This window comes from Dicentrarchus labrax, unplaced genomic scaffold, assembly GCF_905237075.1.
Source record: "Dicentrarchus labrax unplaced genomic scaffold, dlabrax2021, whole genome shotgun sequence".
Taxonomy (NCBI): domain Eukaryota; kingdom Metazoa; phylum Chordata; class Actinopteri; family Moronidae; genus Dicentrarchus; species Dicentrarchus labrax.
The window spans coordinates 18,888,461-18,907,729 of record NW_026136705.1 but is presented as its reverse complement, the minus strand read 5'-3'; the positions used below and the strand labels follow the sequence as shown (position 1 = coordinate 18,907,729).

The 19,269-nt window shown below is 39.9% G+C and overlaps 2 protein-coding genes across 24 annotated transcripts in view; one reads left to right on the top strand and one right to left on the bottom strand.

Annotated features, from left to right (window-relative positions):
* Positions 1-6,427, top strand: part of nbeaa (neurobeachin a) — an 87,694-nt gene extending 81,267 nt beyond the window's left edge. For 18 of the 23 annotated variants that reach the window (XM_051400702.1, XM_051400692.1, XM_051400703.1 and 15 more), the window contains 9 exons: positions 167-256; positions 1,020-1,212; positions 2,438-2,509; positions 2,803-2,958; positions 3,247-3,417; positions 3,573-3,674; positions 3,949-4,145; positions 4,314-4,465; positions 4,721-6,427. In XM_051400702.1, coding sequence (XP_051256662.1) covers positions 167-256; positions 1,020-1,212; positions 2,438-2,509; positions 2,803-2,958; positions 3,247-3,417; positions 3,573-3,674; positions 3,949-4,145; positions 4,314-4,465; positions 4,721-4,811 — 1,224 coding nt within the window. In that variant the 3' untranslated portion in view covers positions 4,812-6,427. The remainder of the gene's footprint in view (positions 1-166; positions 257-1,019; positions 1,213-2,437; positions 2,510-2,802; positions 2,959-3,246; positions 3,418-3,572; positions 3,675-3,948; positions 4,146-4,313; positions 4,466-4,720) is intronic. The other 5 variants (XM_051400705.1, XM_051400699.1, XM_051400698.1 and 2 more) reach the window with 1 other exon arrangement.
* Positions 6,428-7,458: 1,031 nt separating this feature from the next.
* LOC127363820 (serine-rich and transmembrane domain-containing protein 1) lies at positions 7,459-18,139 on the bottom strand. The gene is made up of 2 exons (XM_051400751.1): positions 17,746-18,139; positions 7,459-9,156 (listed from the first exon to the last, which is right to left on the bottom strand). The coding sequence occupies exon 2, from the start codon at positions 9,149-9,151 to the stop codon at positions 8,810-8,812; it is 342 nt and encodes a 113-aa protein (XP_051256711.1). The 5' UTR covers positions 9,152-9,156; positions 17,746-18,139; the 3' UTR covers positions 7,459-8,809.
* Between the last annotated feature and the right edge of the window lie 1,130 nt (positions 18,140-19,269).

Genomic DNA, 19,269 nt, shown 5'->3' with positions numbered 1-19,269 from the left:
GGTTTCTATGCCAACAACTCACTCTTGTTTCACTCATAAATTGATTATTGCAGTTTAGAAACTCTCCCCAATAGTGAGTGTTTCTTATCTAAACTTATTTCTCAAAAGTGTCTAACCACCCTCCTCCTCTCCGATGTCAACGCTGTCTCTGTCTCTCTTTCTGCAGGTCATTGAGACCCAGATTCAGGCATGTGGTCAGGTCCCCTCCCAGCTGCTGATTGAGCCACACCCACCTCGCTCCTCCGCTATGCATCTGGTGAGAATACCTCGACAGCCTGAGCAAATCTTATTTTTATTTCAAGTTTTATAGCAGTGTTCTCTGTTCATGCTTACATAAAACTCTTGAGACCTCAACTGTAGGCTGACTGAAATACAAAACAGAAATGTACTACATGTTCCTAAAGTTAATGATGGTTTACTGGGAGGTTGTTATTGAAAACAAATTTCACTTTTTTTCGCAAAGTTGAAGGGTACTGAACTTTCACCTTTCATTTTGAAGGCATTTTGAACATTATTTTAACACGTTAGCCCTATACACTAATTAATTTTAGTCCACTTAGAGTATATGAATCACTTCATTACCACGGTGTATAGATTTGTATAGATTTTTTACTTAAAAATACATGTAAAGATGTTTTTACAAAGCCACTTCTGCCCTGGCGTTAGCCTCTCTGTCCTCCCTGCTACCGTCAGCAGCACGAGGCCTCAGTGTCTCCACATCAGAGCCATCCATTTCAACCCAAACCTGTCAGTCCTGAACCCCGACCAGCCAGTGCCTCCACCTCCTCTCCTTGGCCTAGAGCCACCCTCAGTGTGTGTACCTGCTCTGACCCTGTGCTCCCACTAATATACCTTTTCCCTTCCCTCCCTCTGTCCCATCTGTTCTGTCTCTCCCTCTACCTCCGTCTCCATTTTCCGACCCCATCCCCCCCCCTCCCCTGACCTCCCCTCCTCGCTCTGCCCTTCTCTCTCTTCCTCTTCCTCTCTGTCCCTCTCTCTTTCTCTGTCTGTCTCACCAGTGTTTCCTTCCCCAGAGCCCTCTGATGTTTAAGGATCAGATGCAACAGGATGTCATCATGGTGCTCAAGTTCCCCTCCAACTCCCCCGTCACTCACGTTGCAGCCAACACGCTCCCGCACCTCAGCATACCAGCAGCTGTCACCGTCACATGCAGCCGACTGTTTGCCGTCAACCGCTGGCACAACACAGTTGGTGAGTGCATGCCTTGAAGGGAATCTGTGTGTAGAATGTGTGTTTGCACTTGAATATTGTTATTCGGAGTAGTGTTCTATGTAGAAACAAATTACATGACATTGCATCTACAGCCATTTAACATGGAAATAAAAATCAAGTTGACACCACTATAAAGAATGGGGCATGACATTACATTATCTTTAAGCTGCAGTAGGTAACTCTTTTACGCTTTAGGCCCCAAAGACGCAACAAGGAGCAGTCTTCAGGCCACCAACCAGAAGCTTTGTTAATCCAGGATTATCTGTCTCACATACTTCTGTCAGGATAAAGTGAAAGTTTCAGCAAAAGTTATTTTTATAAAAGTAACCTACTGCAGCTTTAACAGCATACAGTATTGTTGTGGTTCCACATGTTTCGGAGATAATGTGACTAAATGTTTGTGCTCCTTTTGAAACTATACTACTGAACTATCCCTTGATAAAACAGGAGCATACAGAGTTCATAATAGGGCTGAAATCATTAGTCAATTGATCGATAAGTCAAGCAACAGAAAATGTATCAACAACAGTTAACAATGTATTGTTTATGTCATTTATTGAGGACAAATGTCAAGTAATTGCTGGTTCCAGCTTCTCAAATGTCAAGATTTGCTGCTTTACTGTAATTGGCATAGCCTATATCATAGTTTTCTGATGTCTGATAAGACTAATTGATTAAACAATTAGTCAAAAATATCCATATAAAACAGATAATAAAACATTATCAGCAGCTATACAGTTAAGACCAACTTATGCCTTTAATGTCTATAAACAGAGGGCAATGTTAATTTCAGTGATAGTTATTGAGCCCATAGTTTTATTTTTGTTGTATTAGATTGTATTATGTTGGTGGTAACTCTTATTTTGTCCACACCCTGGATGTTGACATAGAAATATTTGTTAATTAAAGCCTCAATTAACCTCATTAATGATCTCATTAGCACAGCAGGTTAGGTGTAATTAATCGTGGTAATGAGATTATGGAGGGTCATGAAGCAGCTCAAGTGACTTTTGTTATTGATTGCCACATCAGGCAGTTATTTCTTTAACATAAGCCAGCATCAGAGCTTTCATCAGAGAGTGCTAGACCAGGACGATTATAACCAGGGTGATTAAATAAGAGGTTGTAGTTTAGTTCATCCTTCACTGTTTTATGATGAATGTATGTGTTACTGTCTTTAATGTTTGACCCTTAAACCCTTCAGGCCTCCGTGGAGCTCCAGGATACTCCCTAGAACAGGCTCATCATCTACCCATTGAGATGGACCCTCTCATAGGTCAGTGCACAAAAATCTTCACTTATGATAATGCTGGACGTGTGAATGTGTGAGATAATGAGGGCAGCCAGGTCACCAGTGGGAATGAAAACAATATATCAAATGATACACTGGGGATTTATGTACATATATTGCTGAGACTCAGGCTGCAAGATTGGGGGGTTGTCGACACTTTAAACACTGTGCCGAGCAATAAATGATCGGGAAAGGTTAGAGATCATTGGATAGCTTATTAACCATATTGCATTTGTACACCCTCATTAACCTACTAACCTCTCTGTGATTCCATGTAGCAAACAACTCAGGTGTGAACAAGCGTCAGATCACTGACCTGGTGGACCAGAGCATCCAAATCAACACACACTGTTTTGTGGTTACCGCTGACAACCGCTACATCCTGGTCTGCGGCTTCTGGGACAAGAGCTTCCGTGTTTACTCCACTGAAACTGGTAGGGTTTTTTTATTTATTTATAAGCTATGATGAAATGTTTTTTTAAAAGTTGCAATTTGTGATTCTATCAGAAGTACGACTGGAAATGTGGATCGTATAGACTCTACATTTGCATTTATATTTTTGTTTTTGATTTGGAAATTCTCTTTTACGTATGCATCTGGGCATACAGTGCATTGCTGTATTTACTGATCCAGAGATTAAACATGTGACACTCTAATCACTAACCTGCATGTTTAACAGAAGCAGAAGGCACACACTGACTTATCCATCTTCCTCTCCACAGGAAAACTGACCCAGATAGTTTTTGGCCACTGGGATGTAGTGACATGTTTGGCCAGATCAGAGTCCTACATCGGAGGAGACTGCTATATCGTGTCAGGCTCCAGAGATGCCACTCTTCTTCTATGGTACTGGAGTGGAAGACATCACATTATCGGGGACAACCCTAACAACAGTGAGTGGCGACACAGTGGAAACAAGACCTGTGAATCTTTGCATGTCTTTGTGTGTCTCTGTCTCTGTGTGTGAGTGTACATGAGTGTGTTTATAGTTCAGCTTTCTAAGCAGAGGTCTATCATGATGAGTCTGTAACTTTGTTTTCTCCTGCAGGTGACTACCCTGCTCCCAGGGCAGTACTGACAGGACATGACCACGAGGTGGTGTGTGTGTCTGTCTGTGCAGAGCTGGGATTGGTCATCAGCGGAGCTAAAGGTTTGTGTGTCTTCATATGTCTGTGCTTAAGAGAGATTTTACATTTAGATTTAGTAGACATTAGCATAGGGAATATTGAATATCAGTAAAAAAACAACAACAACAACAACATAAACCCGTTAAAACCATTAAATGCATCTATCATGCATCATCATTTGTTTTAGAGATCGGGCTGATATTTTCCAGGACCCCACACCATTAAGCCTCACCTCACCATCACCAAAGCTGTATGTTTAGAAAAAATACACTATCTTGTTTTGGTCTTGTTCCTCAGAGGGCCCTTGCCTGGTCCACACTATCACAGGAGATCTGCTTAGAGCCCTGGAGGGGCCAGAGCTGTGTCAGCGGCCCCGTCTCATCTCAGTGTCCAGCGAGGGCCACTGCATCATCTACTACGAGAGAGGCCGCTTCTGTAATTTCAGCATAAATGGAAAACTGTTGGCACAAATGGAAGTCAACGATTCCACACGGGTGAGGCTGTCAGAGTTAATACTGATTGTGTAAACATACTGTAATATTCTTTTTGGTGTATATTTATGCAGGAATATTGTCCTCATAAATAATAAATGCAATACACTCAGTCCAACACAGTGCTTGAGCCTCTTTTAACCTGTCTTTCTTTTCTTTTTCTCTTTTCAGGCAATCCTGTTGAGTAGCGATGGACAGAACTTGGTGACAGGAGGCGATAACGGGGTTGTGGAGGTGTGGCAGGCGTGCGACTTCAAACAGCTTTATATCTACCCAGGCTGTGACGCAGGCATCCGTGCCATGGACCTCTCACATGACCAGAGGTAAAACAGACAGGATGCCCCTTTGACAGACAGTGAGACCATGTGAGCCCAGATCAGGACTACTGTTGTTGGGGAAACTGGATCACCTTAAAGGGGACAGCAGAAAATACTGAATGATAAGTGATGGGGCAGTTATTTTCCCCAAACCTCAGTGACATATACAATGATTCATGCACTGCAACCCTAAAAAAACACAGGTATTTTATGTGTATAGTTTGGTTTACAGATGTGTCTCTTTGTGTGCTCTGCCCTCAGGACTCTGATCACTGGCATGGCGTCCGGCAGCATTGTGGCGTTCAACATAGACTTCAACCGCTGGCACTACGAACACCAGAACAGGTACTAAGGTGGACAGCGTGAGGAAGAGGAAGATGGAGAGAGTAGAGAAGAACAAGAGGGGGAGGAGGTGATGCATTCTGCTGTGTATCTGCAACGCAAGGGAAACTACTGGTACCGAGGGGGAGGATAAACTAGTTCCGGACCTTAGGCTCTATTCCCTTGTGAAGTTTACTTGATTTGAGGATGCAGCAGCACTGGTGGAAATAACTTCCTCTGTGCACACGTGTACATACACACACGTGTGTAACCACAGACACATAATACCCCGAAGATACACACCAAAACCTGCTAATAAAATAGACAGACTGCAGAATGGAGAAAAAGAGCAAGTCAAGCAGACCTTGTAGAGGTCGATCATACCCGTACCACTCACAGGACTGGTTGCAGTTGTCGCTCCTGGTACGCTTAATGCTTCCCAGACAAAGAACCTGAGTTTTGCTTTCCCTTATGTCTTTCTTCTTTATGAATTTTGTTCTTTACTTTTCGTTTGAGGGGAGTTCTGGGAATTATTTGGGTGGACTATAAATTAGGACTCCTTCAATGTGTCTAAACTGATTAGAAATAGTCAGAAGTGAACCAGCCCCACCCACTGCTCAAAAACCGGTGCTATTGGCTTGATCTTAAATTCACCCTTGAAAAATTGCTTGGGGTTGTGATTTTGTTTTATTTTATCTGGTTTTATTTTATTTTATAATGTTTATTTTATTTTTGTTTTCTTTTACCTGCAGCAGGGTTAAATCTGATTTTTATGTAAATAAGACTCTGCTTCCGTCAGAGTCTACACGTGTTCTTTCACTACACAAACTGCGCTTATCACCTTTAATTTATTAATGACTTGCTGTATGTAAAATATTGTGTAATAATTATTATAATGTTGACAAGACTGATGGTAATAACGGCGGTGTCAAGGATGGTGATAATTTTGCCGGAGATGGTATCGATAAAGAGATCTTGCCAGTGCCACCAATGATGAAAAACACAAGACTGACATGATTTCCTTTGTATATTTGGTGATTGTTTTGTCAAATATGTACATATAGTCTTGGTTCAGGCTTGGTGGAAGACTTAATCAGCTGAATAAGACTGAAAGAGCAAAGGAAACCTTCACTTACCCACATTTGTTGATTATTTAAAAAAGAAAATCAAATCAATGTAAAAGTTTGTTTTGTATTTGCACTTTGCACCAATCACATATCATTATTTATTAGCTTGGTTCTTTCTGGTCGGCTGCCATTTTGTTTAGGTCCATTTTCCCTACGGGATTATTTGTGCATTGATGTTTGTATTTAAAACGTTGAGCTCATGTGTGATTATTAGGTTTTACAACCTCACAGTTGTAAGCAATATCATGATTCTGTAGCTGATAGAGGTGGGAAGGAGGGAGGAGAGGGGATGAAATGTGAGATGTACTGTATGTGTGAAGCCATCTTGATCAAATGCGCACATGCACATACTCTATCGACAGGTTCAACTTACGTATCCAAAAAAAGGTTAAATATTTTTGGATCTATGAAACCCTAAAAACTATTGTATTCATGTTTTATTGCAAAGATGTAAAATATGACATGTGTGAGTTGAAAAAAAAAATCATGATAAGAAAAATAAAATATGCAAAGAATTTGATGACTTGACTTTTCCTTGGTCACATAATCTGTTTCTCTGCTTCATCAGAGCACTGCTGCACAGAGAGAGTGAGACATCAAGGACTTGTAGCAGCTGAAAATAACTCTTCTTTCCTCGAATGATTGCAAGAGACTGTTGGACTAACTCACTTGACTAAGTTGTTGAACTATCTGCTTTGCTGTTATTTTCATATCAGACGTATTTTACTTTCAGCCATATTCTGCAGCACTTCCTAAAAACAGACACTTAAGACAGACAGAGAAATACTTGTTCCTGGCTCTGGTCCTGCATTGTCTCCTGCTTAAATCAAATTTCCCTTTAGCAAGGCAGGTAACTCAAAGCAACTCCTGTGGAACTTCTTAAATAAATAACAGTGTAAAAATGTGCTGAAATTGAACTTTTTCCAGGTGTGAATTTGGTTAATTGCATGTTGTAGCAGACCCAGTAATTAAATTGAGGTAAAATAGGAATACATCCCTTACAGCATGTTCATTGTGTAAGAGCATGGACATAGATTTGCAGTCACAGGGTATACAGTATAATAAGTCATGCAAGATAGAAACTTTGTATCTTCACTGAATGATGTCTCTGTTTGCAAGACTTAACTGAAAATAAGAGCTCTAATTCAACTGGCAAAACAACATAATCACCAAACTAAAAAACATTAAACCAAAATGTTCTGGACATAATAACATCTTGGCTGGTGTGCATACAGATCAACAGCTGAATTAATGAACCAACTTTAACTAGTAATACTAATTATGTTGTCTAAATTTAGAGATGAAACTAGAAAAACACCATTATGTTCCTTGTTCACATTTGGGATTACAATCATTTTCTGTAATTGTGTGCTTTTACTTGCTTGAGCCCATCCAACACAATCTAGTAATTCACTGCTTTAATTCTATTATTCCTCCAGTGTGTTTGGCTACATGTACATGACAAACACAACCACTAAAATCTGATCTGTAATCCAATATGTAAACACAAGTAGTTTCTTCAATCTGCTCAAAATAAACTGTAAAAATGAACCAGAGAGAGTTTTTTTTATTAACATTAACAAGGTTTGTGATTCTATGAGCCAATTTTTACATTTAAAGCTTTCCAGCAGATTATACATGGGGAACCAAAGAGTTTGGTTGATGCAGTAACATACCCCAAAATGCACAGATTAGTGTGAGAAAAAAGAGGATTTGTCAAGAAGAAAACAGACAAATCTGACTCCTCGTATTGTTCGTTGCCTCGTGGCCATCATCACTGCTCGCCGAGCCTCCAGCTGTTAATGAATTTTGTGGAAAAGTGTGACGAAGATCAATTAACCTTTTTGAAGTCATTTGTGGTATATTTTGTTGCCATGTCAAAGAAATTTACATTCCACAGCATAGCAATAAAAATGATGTCGTTTGAGCAGAACCAACCATTACTGTGGCTTAATCCTGGAATATAGACAAGGCTGACAGCTGCACAGAGCTCTCATGCTTCAGTCACTATGGAGACTGTGATCAGATGGCACGTGAGCTGACAGGCAAGAGAGGGTAATCCGTTACGCTGGTAGACCTGTCTTTCAGGACCAAAATTTCATCTTGTTGTTTATGCCCCTTTTGACCTGGCCTGTCTGTAGCTGCAGTCAGAGGCTGACTGCCTGTCAGTAGTCACACAAAGACACAACCTTCATTCTTTCTCACCTTCACATCCACAGCAGGATTTCTTGTACAATGTCCTTTCCCCAATCATGAAGCAATTTGTTATGTATTTTATGAGTACAGTTTGTAACGTATCTTACTCTTTGTAAAGGTAAAAAAATTTTTTAACTAAAGCCTTACTGATCAACTGAGACAAGCATGCATTTCTGTACAAAGTGATGGTGGGTCTTTAATATTATTATTAATTCAGATTTTGCAATGTAATCTACAGACATTATGAGACATGCTGTACATAGTATCATTTGAAAGCCTTGTTATTTTTTTCTACAGTACAGACAAGATATGAATTTTACCAAAAAAAAGAAAATGAAGAGGGAAGATAATTGTTCCTCATTATGTTTTTTTCTTGCAGAGCCAAAGTAGTTTATCTGGTTCATTTGCCTTAATTGTTGAAATAAGCCTCAGAAGGATTTAGTCACTCTGGCCTCTCAAGAACTCTTCATCACATTGTGAGCTATATTTCCCACACAAAACTCAATGGACCTTTGGGATTAGAATATGCATGCATGCTGTGTAATACCTTGCTGTCTTGTGTTTTTGTGTTTGTATATCACAGTGAGGAGCCGCTGGGCCTCTATATGCTTTGTGTGTGTGCATGCCTGCCTGTTGTTGCATGCATGCATGAGGAAATGCACTTGGGCATACAGTATGTGTCTGTATGTGCTCCGTCCCATCTCCCTCAGGTGGACAACGAGGAGATGGTGGACCTCTGAGATGAGATGCTGCAGATCTCCATGTTGGTGAAAGAGCTCCCTCCCTCGCTGCTGCAGTCGGGGACAGAGGAAGAGGAGGAGATGATGTTCTTCAGCCTGTGGAGGGAGATGATGAGTAGCGTCAGCAGGAACACCAGCAGGCCGAGGAAGAGCCACACGTAAACAAAAACGTTGCCCGGACGTCCTGGTGATGAGGCGGCCGCCGACGTGGAAGCAGAGGTTGGGGAGAAACGGAGGAAGGTCCCATTGTCAATTGGAGAGATTCCAGTCTCATTGTGGTCCACCAACGGGACATCCATCCCTGACATCCTGGCTGATGTTTAGCATAGATTTGCATGCGAGAAAAAGAAAGATGAGAAACAACAGAAACACACATAGTAATTTTAACATTTTATAACATACATAAAATTCATAAGGAGAAATTCTCTTTTGTCTGATGAAACTGTTTCTCCCTCCAGGACACTTCAGCATGGCAGATGCTGGCTTCACAAGAGCTTTCACCCACATCCTCAGCTTTGACTGAGATTAGGAGGAAGGCAGAGAGCACTCCTGCAGTTCTAGTTCAGTGCCAACAATTTATTTCAAGAGCCCCAGATGCAGAACAGACTTCTTTCAAATAATGGCTGCTAATAATTATAATTACCTTTCGCTCCTCTTTGAGTGCCAGATGGAGAGTTCAGGAAAATTAAGATCTACCAAATGAACTTACAAATACTCAATTATTGACAAAAAAATACTTTTATTGCATTGCCCTAGATAGTTAACTGTACATCTAACTGTAAAACTAATGTCTGAAAACACTTGATTTTAGGTCTAAGGAGATCATAAACTGTAGATAAGTAATTTGAAAAATTCTATTTGCAGCAAAGAAACAGGCAAACATGTTGTTAAAATGTTAAAATAATGAAATACCCATAAACCCATAAGTATAAAATGTATATTTCACCATAAAGAGTATATGATTCTCACAGAATTGTAACATAATCACTAAAAGAGAGATAAGAAGATGTAAAATGTATAAGGACGAATTTCTTGCCTTATCACAAAAATCCTATGGATGCTGGTGTGTTGTGGCGTGGCTGTTATTAAAGAGATACTCACATGGTAAAATCAGGGAGCTATACTGACCTGACTGCAATGGAGAGCAACAGCAGGGGGAGTGCTTGTCTCACTGAATGTCTGTCTGGCAAGCTGCATATGTTCATAAATGAAGGCATTCTTATCTGATGAAATTAAACTCCTCATAATCAGCTTTCACAAAGACAGCTGAGAGCCAACCCTCCTCCACTGCATATTAAAACTGCTAATAATGTTCCATCGCAAATTACTGCACGGCACAAAACTGACAACAAGATGTGACTGTTTGAGCATTGTCATGTAGAAACTGTTCAGTCTTTGTGTTGGTGAGAGACAGACGGAGGCTGTTTTGCATTTGGGTTATGCCAGCCTTGTGTCTTGACTTGATCTATGGCAGCAGAGAAAGACACTTCAAAGGGAGGAATAATAGACCATGAGCAGAATAAAAGCAAGAGGTCAGCATACAGTCTATGCCTCACAGTGGCGTCTTATCTGCCAGCTCTCCCCTACTTCCTTTCCATTTCATGGTTATGCATTTCCCAATGGAAACTATATGTGCCTGGCAAATTATAGTCAGAGGAGTATTCTAGTATTGTAGTAAACTACAGTATTCATTGCGCCTTCTCCCAGAGTTGCTATAATGTGTGGCCCCTAAGGGGTTAACAGACCATTTTCAGTAGGGTGAATTAAGGGTGATTGGGACTGTGAATTTCTGCCGTGTGGAACCTTTCTTGCCATAAATTTAAAACATTGGCAGAACACATGATACATTTATGTAACACTTAAGCTGTTAACTACCCTCGTTTGAAGATGAAAGAAAGGTTATCTCATAGGATAGGAAGCGTGGCATACCCTTTTGTCTAAACTGACCCGAAACCTTTTTTTTATTGACATTTTGTGTAATTGGGGCAGCGCTTCTTATTATTAATTTAGGCTAGTGTAAGCATATATATCACACAATTTAATTAATACTTTGATATAAGTCTTCCTGTTCATCATTATGAAATAAGACTCCATGTTCATTTCTTTTCAAATGTATTACTTATAAATTCACACAGTATAAATGTTGCCTTTCCTCACATTCGTCACAACAGTGAGGGCATGCAGTTTTGATTATTTGTGATTATTAAGACTGAAAACACTAAATGCATATTAGAAACTTCCCATTTTCAAAACGAATTACAGTATAAACTTTTGAACATTTGTTTTGGTGGGAAATAATATTGTGAATTTGAGTTGGAGGCAGAGATATATGTGGAAGCATCAGCGATTTGCAGGCTAATGTAGGTGTTACCTAATAGCATTAGCAATTCACAATAATTTGAAGTTGAAAAAGCCCAGTAAAATGTTTAGTTAATGTAGTCCAACCCTAATGATGTTAATTCATAGTTTTTAACTTGCTCTGACATATAAGCAGTATCCAGGTCCTACAGTGAATGCAATAAAGAGATAATATGTGGTTTTCAACCTGTAAACCAGTCGATGGGAGAATTGTGTGGAGTATGGAGAGATATGCTCAAGCAGGTAATAACGTGATTTCACTTGGCATTACAATATTATTTTCATTTTGTCAGTATTATTTATAATGTAGGCTATTTTTAGTTTTAGTGTTGTGTCTAATAGTCGCCCTCTGCTGCGCCCCTGCAGACTTGAAGGGGGAACCCCAAACTGTTACCTGTGGGCTGTATCCTGTGCCTGTGGTAGGTAGATCTGTAGCAAGCTCCTAAAAATAGTTCATTTTTTAGCCTAAAATTGTATTTTCTACATGTAGTATGTGATTTTGCTTTTTGTGATGTTATTGATTGAGAGTGATTTGCTGAGCTCACAACATTATTGCTGTTTTTTTTTTTTTTTTTTGCTGGCGTTATGAGAAATATCTGTGGTGTACCATACACAACAGTTAGCTAGTTAAATTATTTATTTCTTTGTTTTAGTATGTTCTGGAGCTTGATACCACGATGTTGGCGGTGAGGGAGTTAATATCATGGTTGGTTGGAGCCCGATTCATCACACTATTGGCAAGTACACGACTGCAACACAGGTGTGAAAACATATTTATTGTGTTGTATAATGTGTTTTTGTACTTCAGTAGCATTGACAGTATATGTAACCCTTGTTCCTTCACACCTGTTTGGAAGAGAAAATGTAATTGAGTGTGAGTGCAGTGTACAAATGTCAAACGGTTATTGAGTACTTAACGTTTACGGTGAAGTATTATGAGAAGTTGAGCTAACACCACTAAGATTATTGCAGCCCCATTTACAGTCAAGAGGAGTAGCAACTGATATACATTGAGATGATGGACTATTATTAAAATTAAATGTGTATGTGGGTGCGCCAGTTTGGACCCAGCATTTCATTCTGAGAATAACAAATGTCAATGTTGGTACAAAACTTTCCTTAATCATCTATTGAGTAATGTCACCTTTGAAGTTCAAGCAAGCCGCTCTGTCCCCAAACTCTTTTCTTCACAGCTTATTCACTCCCTTTTATTCTCTTTTATTCTCTCTCTCTCTCTCTCTCTCTCTCTCTCTCTCTCTCTCTCTCTCTCTCCTCTCTCTGGATGGTACAGTTGACAAGAACTCTACTCTCAGTTTAATTTACAGCCCAGGGAGATACACAGCATAATGAGGAGGGATAAGTTTCGGCTGATCTCTCTTTCTATGATCGCTTACTCTCTTGCCCTAACTCTGTTTTCTTTATCAAATACTCCCAGTGGTGTCCCCGGCCCAATGAAAAACTGTCCTCCCAGTTTTGTTGCCTTATATTGTCTCTTTCTTTGTGAGGCCTTTTTGAGTTGAAGTATTGATATTCACTGCACATGCATTGCCCTTCACTCCTTCTGCTGTCCTCTAACTATGTATCAGTGTTTTGCCGTCCTCGCTCAAGCAACACTTTCATTAATTTAATTCCTGAAATGATCTGACCATCTGGATTTCAGATATATTAACAACATTTTTGGTTTTAATTGCTAATAGTGAAAAAAGGGTCCATTGTGGCCAGTTTTACTCTCTTAATTTCAGCTCAAAATGGGTCAATCGTCAGAAATGTCCATGAACAAGACACTGAACCCCCCACCCACTTGCTCACTCTACATCCCTCTGCTCTAATTTCTTCTACTCTGCCGCCTTTTCCTTATCTTATCCACTGTCCTTCTCTCATCGTTCCCTCCTACTCCTTCCTGCTCTGTATAGGTTGCTGTCGTTAATGATATGTTGTTTTGAAATCTGTGATGAAGCTTGTTCATTGTGAGCTGAAGTGGCTGATAATTGGCCTTAATGATGCTTTTTGTATCCAGGCAACAAGGTACGTTCAGTTCTTTTTCAAGCTAATCTACTTTAAGAGGGCAGGCCATGCAGTCCCGCTGAGGCTGAAGAGGTCAGACATACACATGCACATACACACACATCCGCCTACGTATAATAAATACCCGTAGTTATTTTACTTAGGAACACAGTGAGGTAAGCTACAAGCATAACACAGAGAACACCAAGGGCTAATTTAGAAAATGATACATCTTTATTCTACATCAGTGCAATAAGGTGAGATGTTGAACCACCAGAGGTCAGGGAAAATAAAAATGTAAGTTGTTTTTTAAATTATCTTTATCTTATCTTTGTTTTTGTTATGTTTAAGGGTTTTATTTTTCTCCAAGATGAAGTTTTCTGCAATCATGTCTTGCTCGCTTTATAGCTGCAGTCACCAGTTAATCCTCAGTCTCCATGCTGATTCTCTCCACATCCCACTAGCCTGACTTTGGTCAGTTCTTCGGTCAGTTGAGCCCAAGCCTCCTTACATTTCTTTTCTGAGACTGGGAGAATAAATTTCTGGCGGTTGGAAACTTTGTGCTTCCTTTTTTATCTCTCTCTTCCACTGAGCTGTAAACTCATTTGTTTGAGTCTCTGTAACAAGAGCCTGGTTTAACTTCAGCTGTTGCTAAACCGGATCTATATGTTAAATTTTTTTTGCTTTTGGTGCTACAGAGGTTGAACGTTTTGTAGCACAGGACACAAAATTTGTAGCACGAGTATAAAATGTCTGTTACCATTTCTAAAAACAACCACAAGTAGTGTAGTTCATCACTTAAAGTATAACACTATAGGCATGTGACAGGCAAAGGGCATTAATGTGGCATACAGGGCATAAAAAATACACACTTTCACAAGAAATTTCAATTTCTTTGCCCGTAATGGTAAATTTGCAGGGAACACCTCTTGCTATACAAAATATCCATAATTATGCTTCAAGTGAGCCATACAAATCTCTATAAATTTATATTGTCACATGTTTAAAGGGTTTTTGTTCTCGTATAAGTGATGTAAACAAACATGGAAAGCGGTGTAACAACCAAAAGATTTCTTTGTTCTTCAACAGAATGCAATAGATTCAACTCATTTGCCACAACTAGGCTTTGTGAGCACTTAATAAAAGAACTCATTATATAAGGGTTGTCTTCTTTAATCTTTTCTGGAGCCTGCCTACACCAGAAACAGAACAAGAGCTGCTGTTCCGAGTCAAAAGTTAGCCAAGGGAAATCCTTTTTCCAGTCGGCGTAAAATCGTTTAACCCCATTCAGTAAGATGCTGAAAATGATATTTATCAATCTTCATCAAACTTATTATACATTTATACAAGATTAGAGAAGAGCTACATTTGTATTGTTCATATCTCTTGTATAAACATGCCCAAAGTCATTTCCCTGGTTCTTTTATTTTAACTAGTACAAAACTAAGATTGGTTCATCATAATGCGTTACGACTCTGCACCACCCTGCGGATACACAGCATGTTTATTTTTTGTACATACTGTGTGACTTAAAATGTAAGAGAGGCAAGGGGCAATGGCCTCTCTGGTCCTGAAGAGTCCTGCAGTCTGAGCCTGAGACTTTTTTACTTGCATTTAGGTGACTTTACTTGACATCTCTGTCCTTCTTTAACAACTTAACACAGAAGAAATCTCTTCCACTCGCTCCCAGTCAGGGCTGTGTGGAGCCTTTCAACCTCCTTATTCTCCTGTTACCTCCCGAGTCTCCCAGCCTGGAGCTCATCAATGGGTTCTTGCAGGAGTGCTCCTCATTTTTTTACTCTCAGCTATGACTTTTTTTTCTGATTACGTACTTCAGCATTGCCCTCTTGGCTATGTCAAGAGCTTTTAATATATTCTGTATATCCTTGGCTATCTCTGCTGCACACCCCTCAAACTGGGCTGCCTTAAGCAAATTTCTCTTCATGAGTTCCATATCCTTCTTCTCTCTCTGCTCCACCTTTGCTTGTTCGGTCTTGACTTGAACATACATGTTTTGTCCACCCTTGTGTGCGTCTATAGACAGTGAGCCCTGACTCCTGAAGCTCCCTTTAGTCCTGATCAAACTCCTTCCTGAACTGCACAATCTCTGCATGTCACTCCTCAAACAATCTCATCTTCTGCTGGTGGAGTACGTTCGGCAAAAATCCTCCTAAAACATTTTGCCGTGAAGCTTCCTCTGCTCCACTTTCTCAATCTGTTCCTCACCCTCCTTCATTTTTTCATCATCTCCTTATAATCTTCCTTTCTGTCAGTGCTGTCAATGTATATTCAACACAATTTGGCTTCATCTAATGTGTTCTGTCCACATACATATCCTGTGCTGTTGTTGTCCCCATATATGTATATATATCTATATATATATATGTATTAGTCTTTTGTACAGTGTTTATTATGTGCATACTGGATTGTAATGCATTTTATTTGAATAACATTTTCTGTACTTTATGCTCTTAAGGTGTTTGAAAGTGATAAACCAGCTTTAATAATATACAAATTAAATCATAAAATATAGCAAATGTTGTTTGTTTTCAGACATTTGACGATATTTGGTAAAGCTAAAACACATATTTTTTTTAGCCGTTTATTCTGAAGATCCATGTGAGTTACTGTGAATGTATTATTTTTGCATGAGGCTTTTTTTTATATTCACAATGTTCATTCAGGGCCAACCATAAACAGAAAATAGCTGCAGCCATGACTGGAATATTTACAGTTCATGCATGCAGCATATGCAAATATTTACTCTAACCTTAACTTCCAAGAGAGACACGTTCTGGTATTAGCCCTTCACTTCATGAATAATGGACAAGATCCATGTGTGGCAAAATGTCATGGCATTTGGGCCATATTCTTTTGTGTGTGTGTGTGTGTGTGTGTGTGTGTGTGTGTGTGTGTGTGTTTTTGTGTGTGCGCACACTTTTTCACACTGTATTCATATCACGGGCCTGAACCGACAAAGACAAGCTGAGCCAATAGCAGAAATACCAGGCATATTCATTCACATACACGCATGTATATGCACATTTATACTGTACGCACACACACAGACATACACCTGCAATTTCAGCTCAAACAACAGATTGCCAGGAGATAGGAGCAGCCTGAATTTCAAACATGTTAAATATCTCATATTCTGAGCCAGATCAGCTGAAAACAGACCTGAGGCTCAACCACATGAATTCCAAATCGCCTCTGCAGCCTCAAATACCACAGATAACCCGCGCAGGGGTCCGAGATATGCAGGAATGATGAAAGTATGAAGAAAGAGAAGTTTCTATATGCATCAGTAGCTCTCAAGCATTTCCCCACTATTTTTAGACACCAAACAATCTATTTCTCTCCATTTTGGATTATTTTAGCACTTACTTTGAAATGACATCTCTCAAAAGACTGTCTGCAAGTAACATAGGCCAATAAAAGACAGACGACTCCAAATTTAGAATAATAGGTAGAATCTGAATTAGTCTACAAAACAATAAACTAATGTTTTTATTCATTGCCTTTACATTTGAATGACAAAATCTCGCACCTGAGTACACTCAAAGCTACACCAGGGGGTCAAGCGCCCCTGTTGAACTGTTATCTGATTCTCTCAGATATTCAGTGCATGAAAGTAAGGATTTCAAACAGCCAAATTGGAATGAGTTCTCAAAGGTGTAGCAAAGGGCTTATTATAACTGACAAGAGTTTAAACCAGAGAAACAGTTATAATGATGAATAGGAAGTATTGGAAGGTTTTTTGGTCAGTGGCCAGTGTAGATAATGAGCTCTTTTGCTTTGATGTCTGAGTGTGTGTGTGTGTGTGTGTGTGTGTGTGTGTGTGTCTGTTAGTTCATCCCTGTGGTGATGTGTATTTTTACACCTCATTCTCATATCTGTTAATTACTCCCTATACTTCAAAATGCGGTTGCCAATAAATTCGATATGACTGTTTGTCTGTGTGCAGTTTGCACTCTTTATTAAGACGGTTGCTTGAGTCATACATCATTTCAAAACACAAACAAACCCTGCTCTTGTTCTCATTGCCCTGAATGGTTACTTTTTAAGCCCTCCTCCTTTTTCACTCAATCTGGGGGTACAATTGCTTCACTCATCACTCACTCTTTCCCTCCTTTTCTCAACTGCCACATAGGAAGCCCGCTTATTCCCCCAAGTTAGTGAATTAGTATTTACATGACCCCCACCCACCTCCCTTTATCCTTTAGTCTCAATTCTCTTCCTTCATTTTACTATTTCATATTCCCTTTATGTCTGTAACAGTGTTTGTTCTCTCACTACTGTTCTGCATGCAGTGATATTGCACTGAATAAAGTTGCTGGCAACTGAAAAGAGACAGTTACATTTGAGGTGAATAATGGCTCTTTGTATACAACAGGAGTCCTATTTTACAGATCAGATTAACACCGTTTCTGCTCTCTCTCCCTCTTAAAAACAATTTGGAAATATTTCATTAAAAAGCCTGCCTGAAGCATCGGCATCATACATGAAATTGTTGGGGAAAAAAGCAATAGTTACAGACCTTTTTTATGTGTGAGGTAACTGTTCCCCGCTCGCGTTCACGTTGTGTAGAAATCCATCCCGTTGTATTTGGTCTTTCAGCCGAGCAAACCAGATCTGTTGCCCCTGAGATCTTCCCTGTGAGCCTGCCCGCTCTCTCTCCCTCTCTCTGTGTGTCATTCAGTGTGACACAGACACAGACACAGACACACACACACACACACACACACACACACACACACACACAAAACACAGGCACTACAGCTGGAGTAGACACTGTCAGATGTGGCTCCTCTCTATGAATGGGCTCACATTGAAAAGGGAACACACGCACACAAGCACATACATAAGGTCTGTAACTGAGAGGCTGTAACTAATGAATGATACTGATTTTTTTTTTTACTTACTTGAGAAGTGGTTAGGGGGAAGAAGAGAGGGGGTAGTGCTCAATCTAATTCCATCCCCTCCCTCTGTCTCTGCCCTCCCACTTTTCCCACTGCTGCTCATCACCTTTCAATAATGATTGCGCTAACCGTCAAATCTAGTCTGTGTCTTTTGTACTCTCATTTTCACTGAGCAAATATTCCTCACAGTTAAACTGTTCAATAGTTTTGGCCCAACAAATAGATAGACCAATAGACATACAGTCAGATAAATGGTTTGATAATTGACCAATAAATCAATATTTGTCATTACATGCTCACCCTCCCACACGCAATCAAGCATTTGTTTTGGTTCTCATCTCTTTAGTGTTTGTATGAGGGACACGGCCTTGCTCTCTGCTCTCAGCAAACTGCGTCAGTAGACAGTATCCAGTGGTGAGCAATAACCCCTCTGCCGTTGTGCTGGCAGACTGAACTGCACAGATGAGACCCCAAACTGGCAGATGAATGACAAAGGGCGGCCCAAGAAAAAAGAAGCAGCCTTTAACACCTCTCAATTTCTCAGCGCTGCTCTCCTCTCCTCTTTTCATCTTGAAGCTTGGATTTTCACCTTTCTCTCCCTCTGATTCCCCCTCCAAACAGTATGTCTGTTAACAGCACCTAAGCACATTTGTTCTATAAACAGTTTTGTGAGCAAAAAGCATAGGATGACTCACCATAATTAAACCATTAAAAGTTCACTTAAATTAGAAAAAATTATATTTTCTCACTCACCTCAGGTATCTAGCGATGAAGATAGTTTTGGGATTTATTTGGACACAACCCCGATACAATGAATGTGGAATTTGTTTGTGGTGCTGATAGCATTTATTATATTTAGACAAGACTGTGTGAGGCTGTACTTGCACACAGTGGTGCTTTGAGCTGAATGCCAACGTCATGCATCGTGTCATTTATCAGGCATAACGTTTCATCATCTTCACCCTCCTAGATTAGCATGTTAGCATGCTGACCTGTGCTAATTAGCTGTAAACAACACAAAGTACAGCTGAGGCTGATGGAAATGTGATTAGTTTGGTCTTTCACTAAACTACTGGACAAAGTTAAACTTGACCTGATGATGGTGCGAGAGGTCCAAAGATCACCAAAGTTATTGGAATACA

Coding starts and splice junctions, on each gene's coding strand:
- LOC127363820 (XM_051400751.1), bottom strand. CDS start 9,151: ATGTCAGGGATGGATGTCCCGTTGGTGGACCACAATGAGACTGGAATC.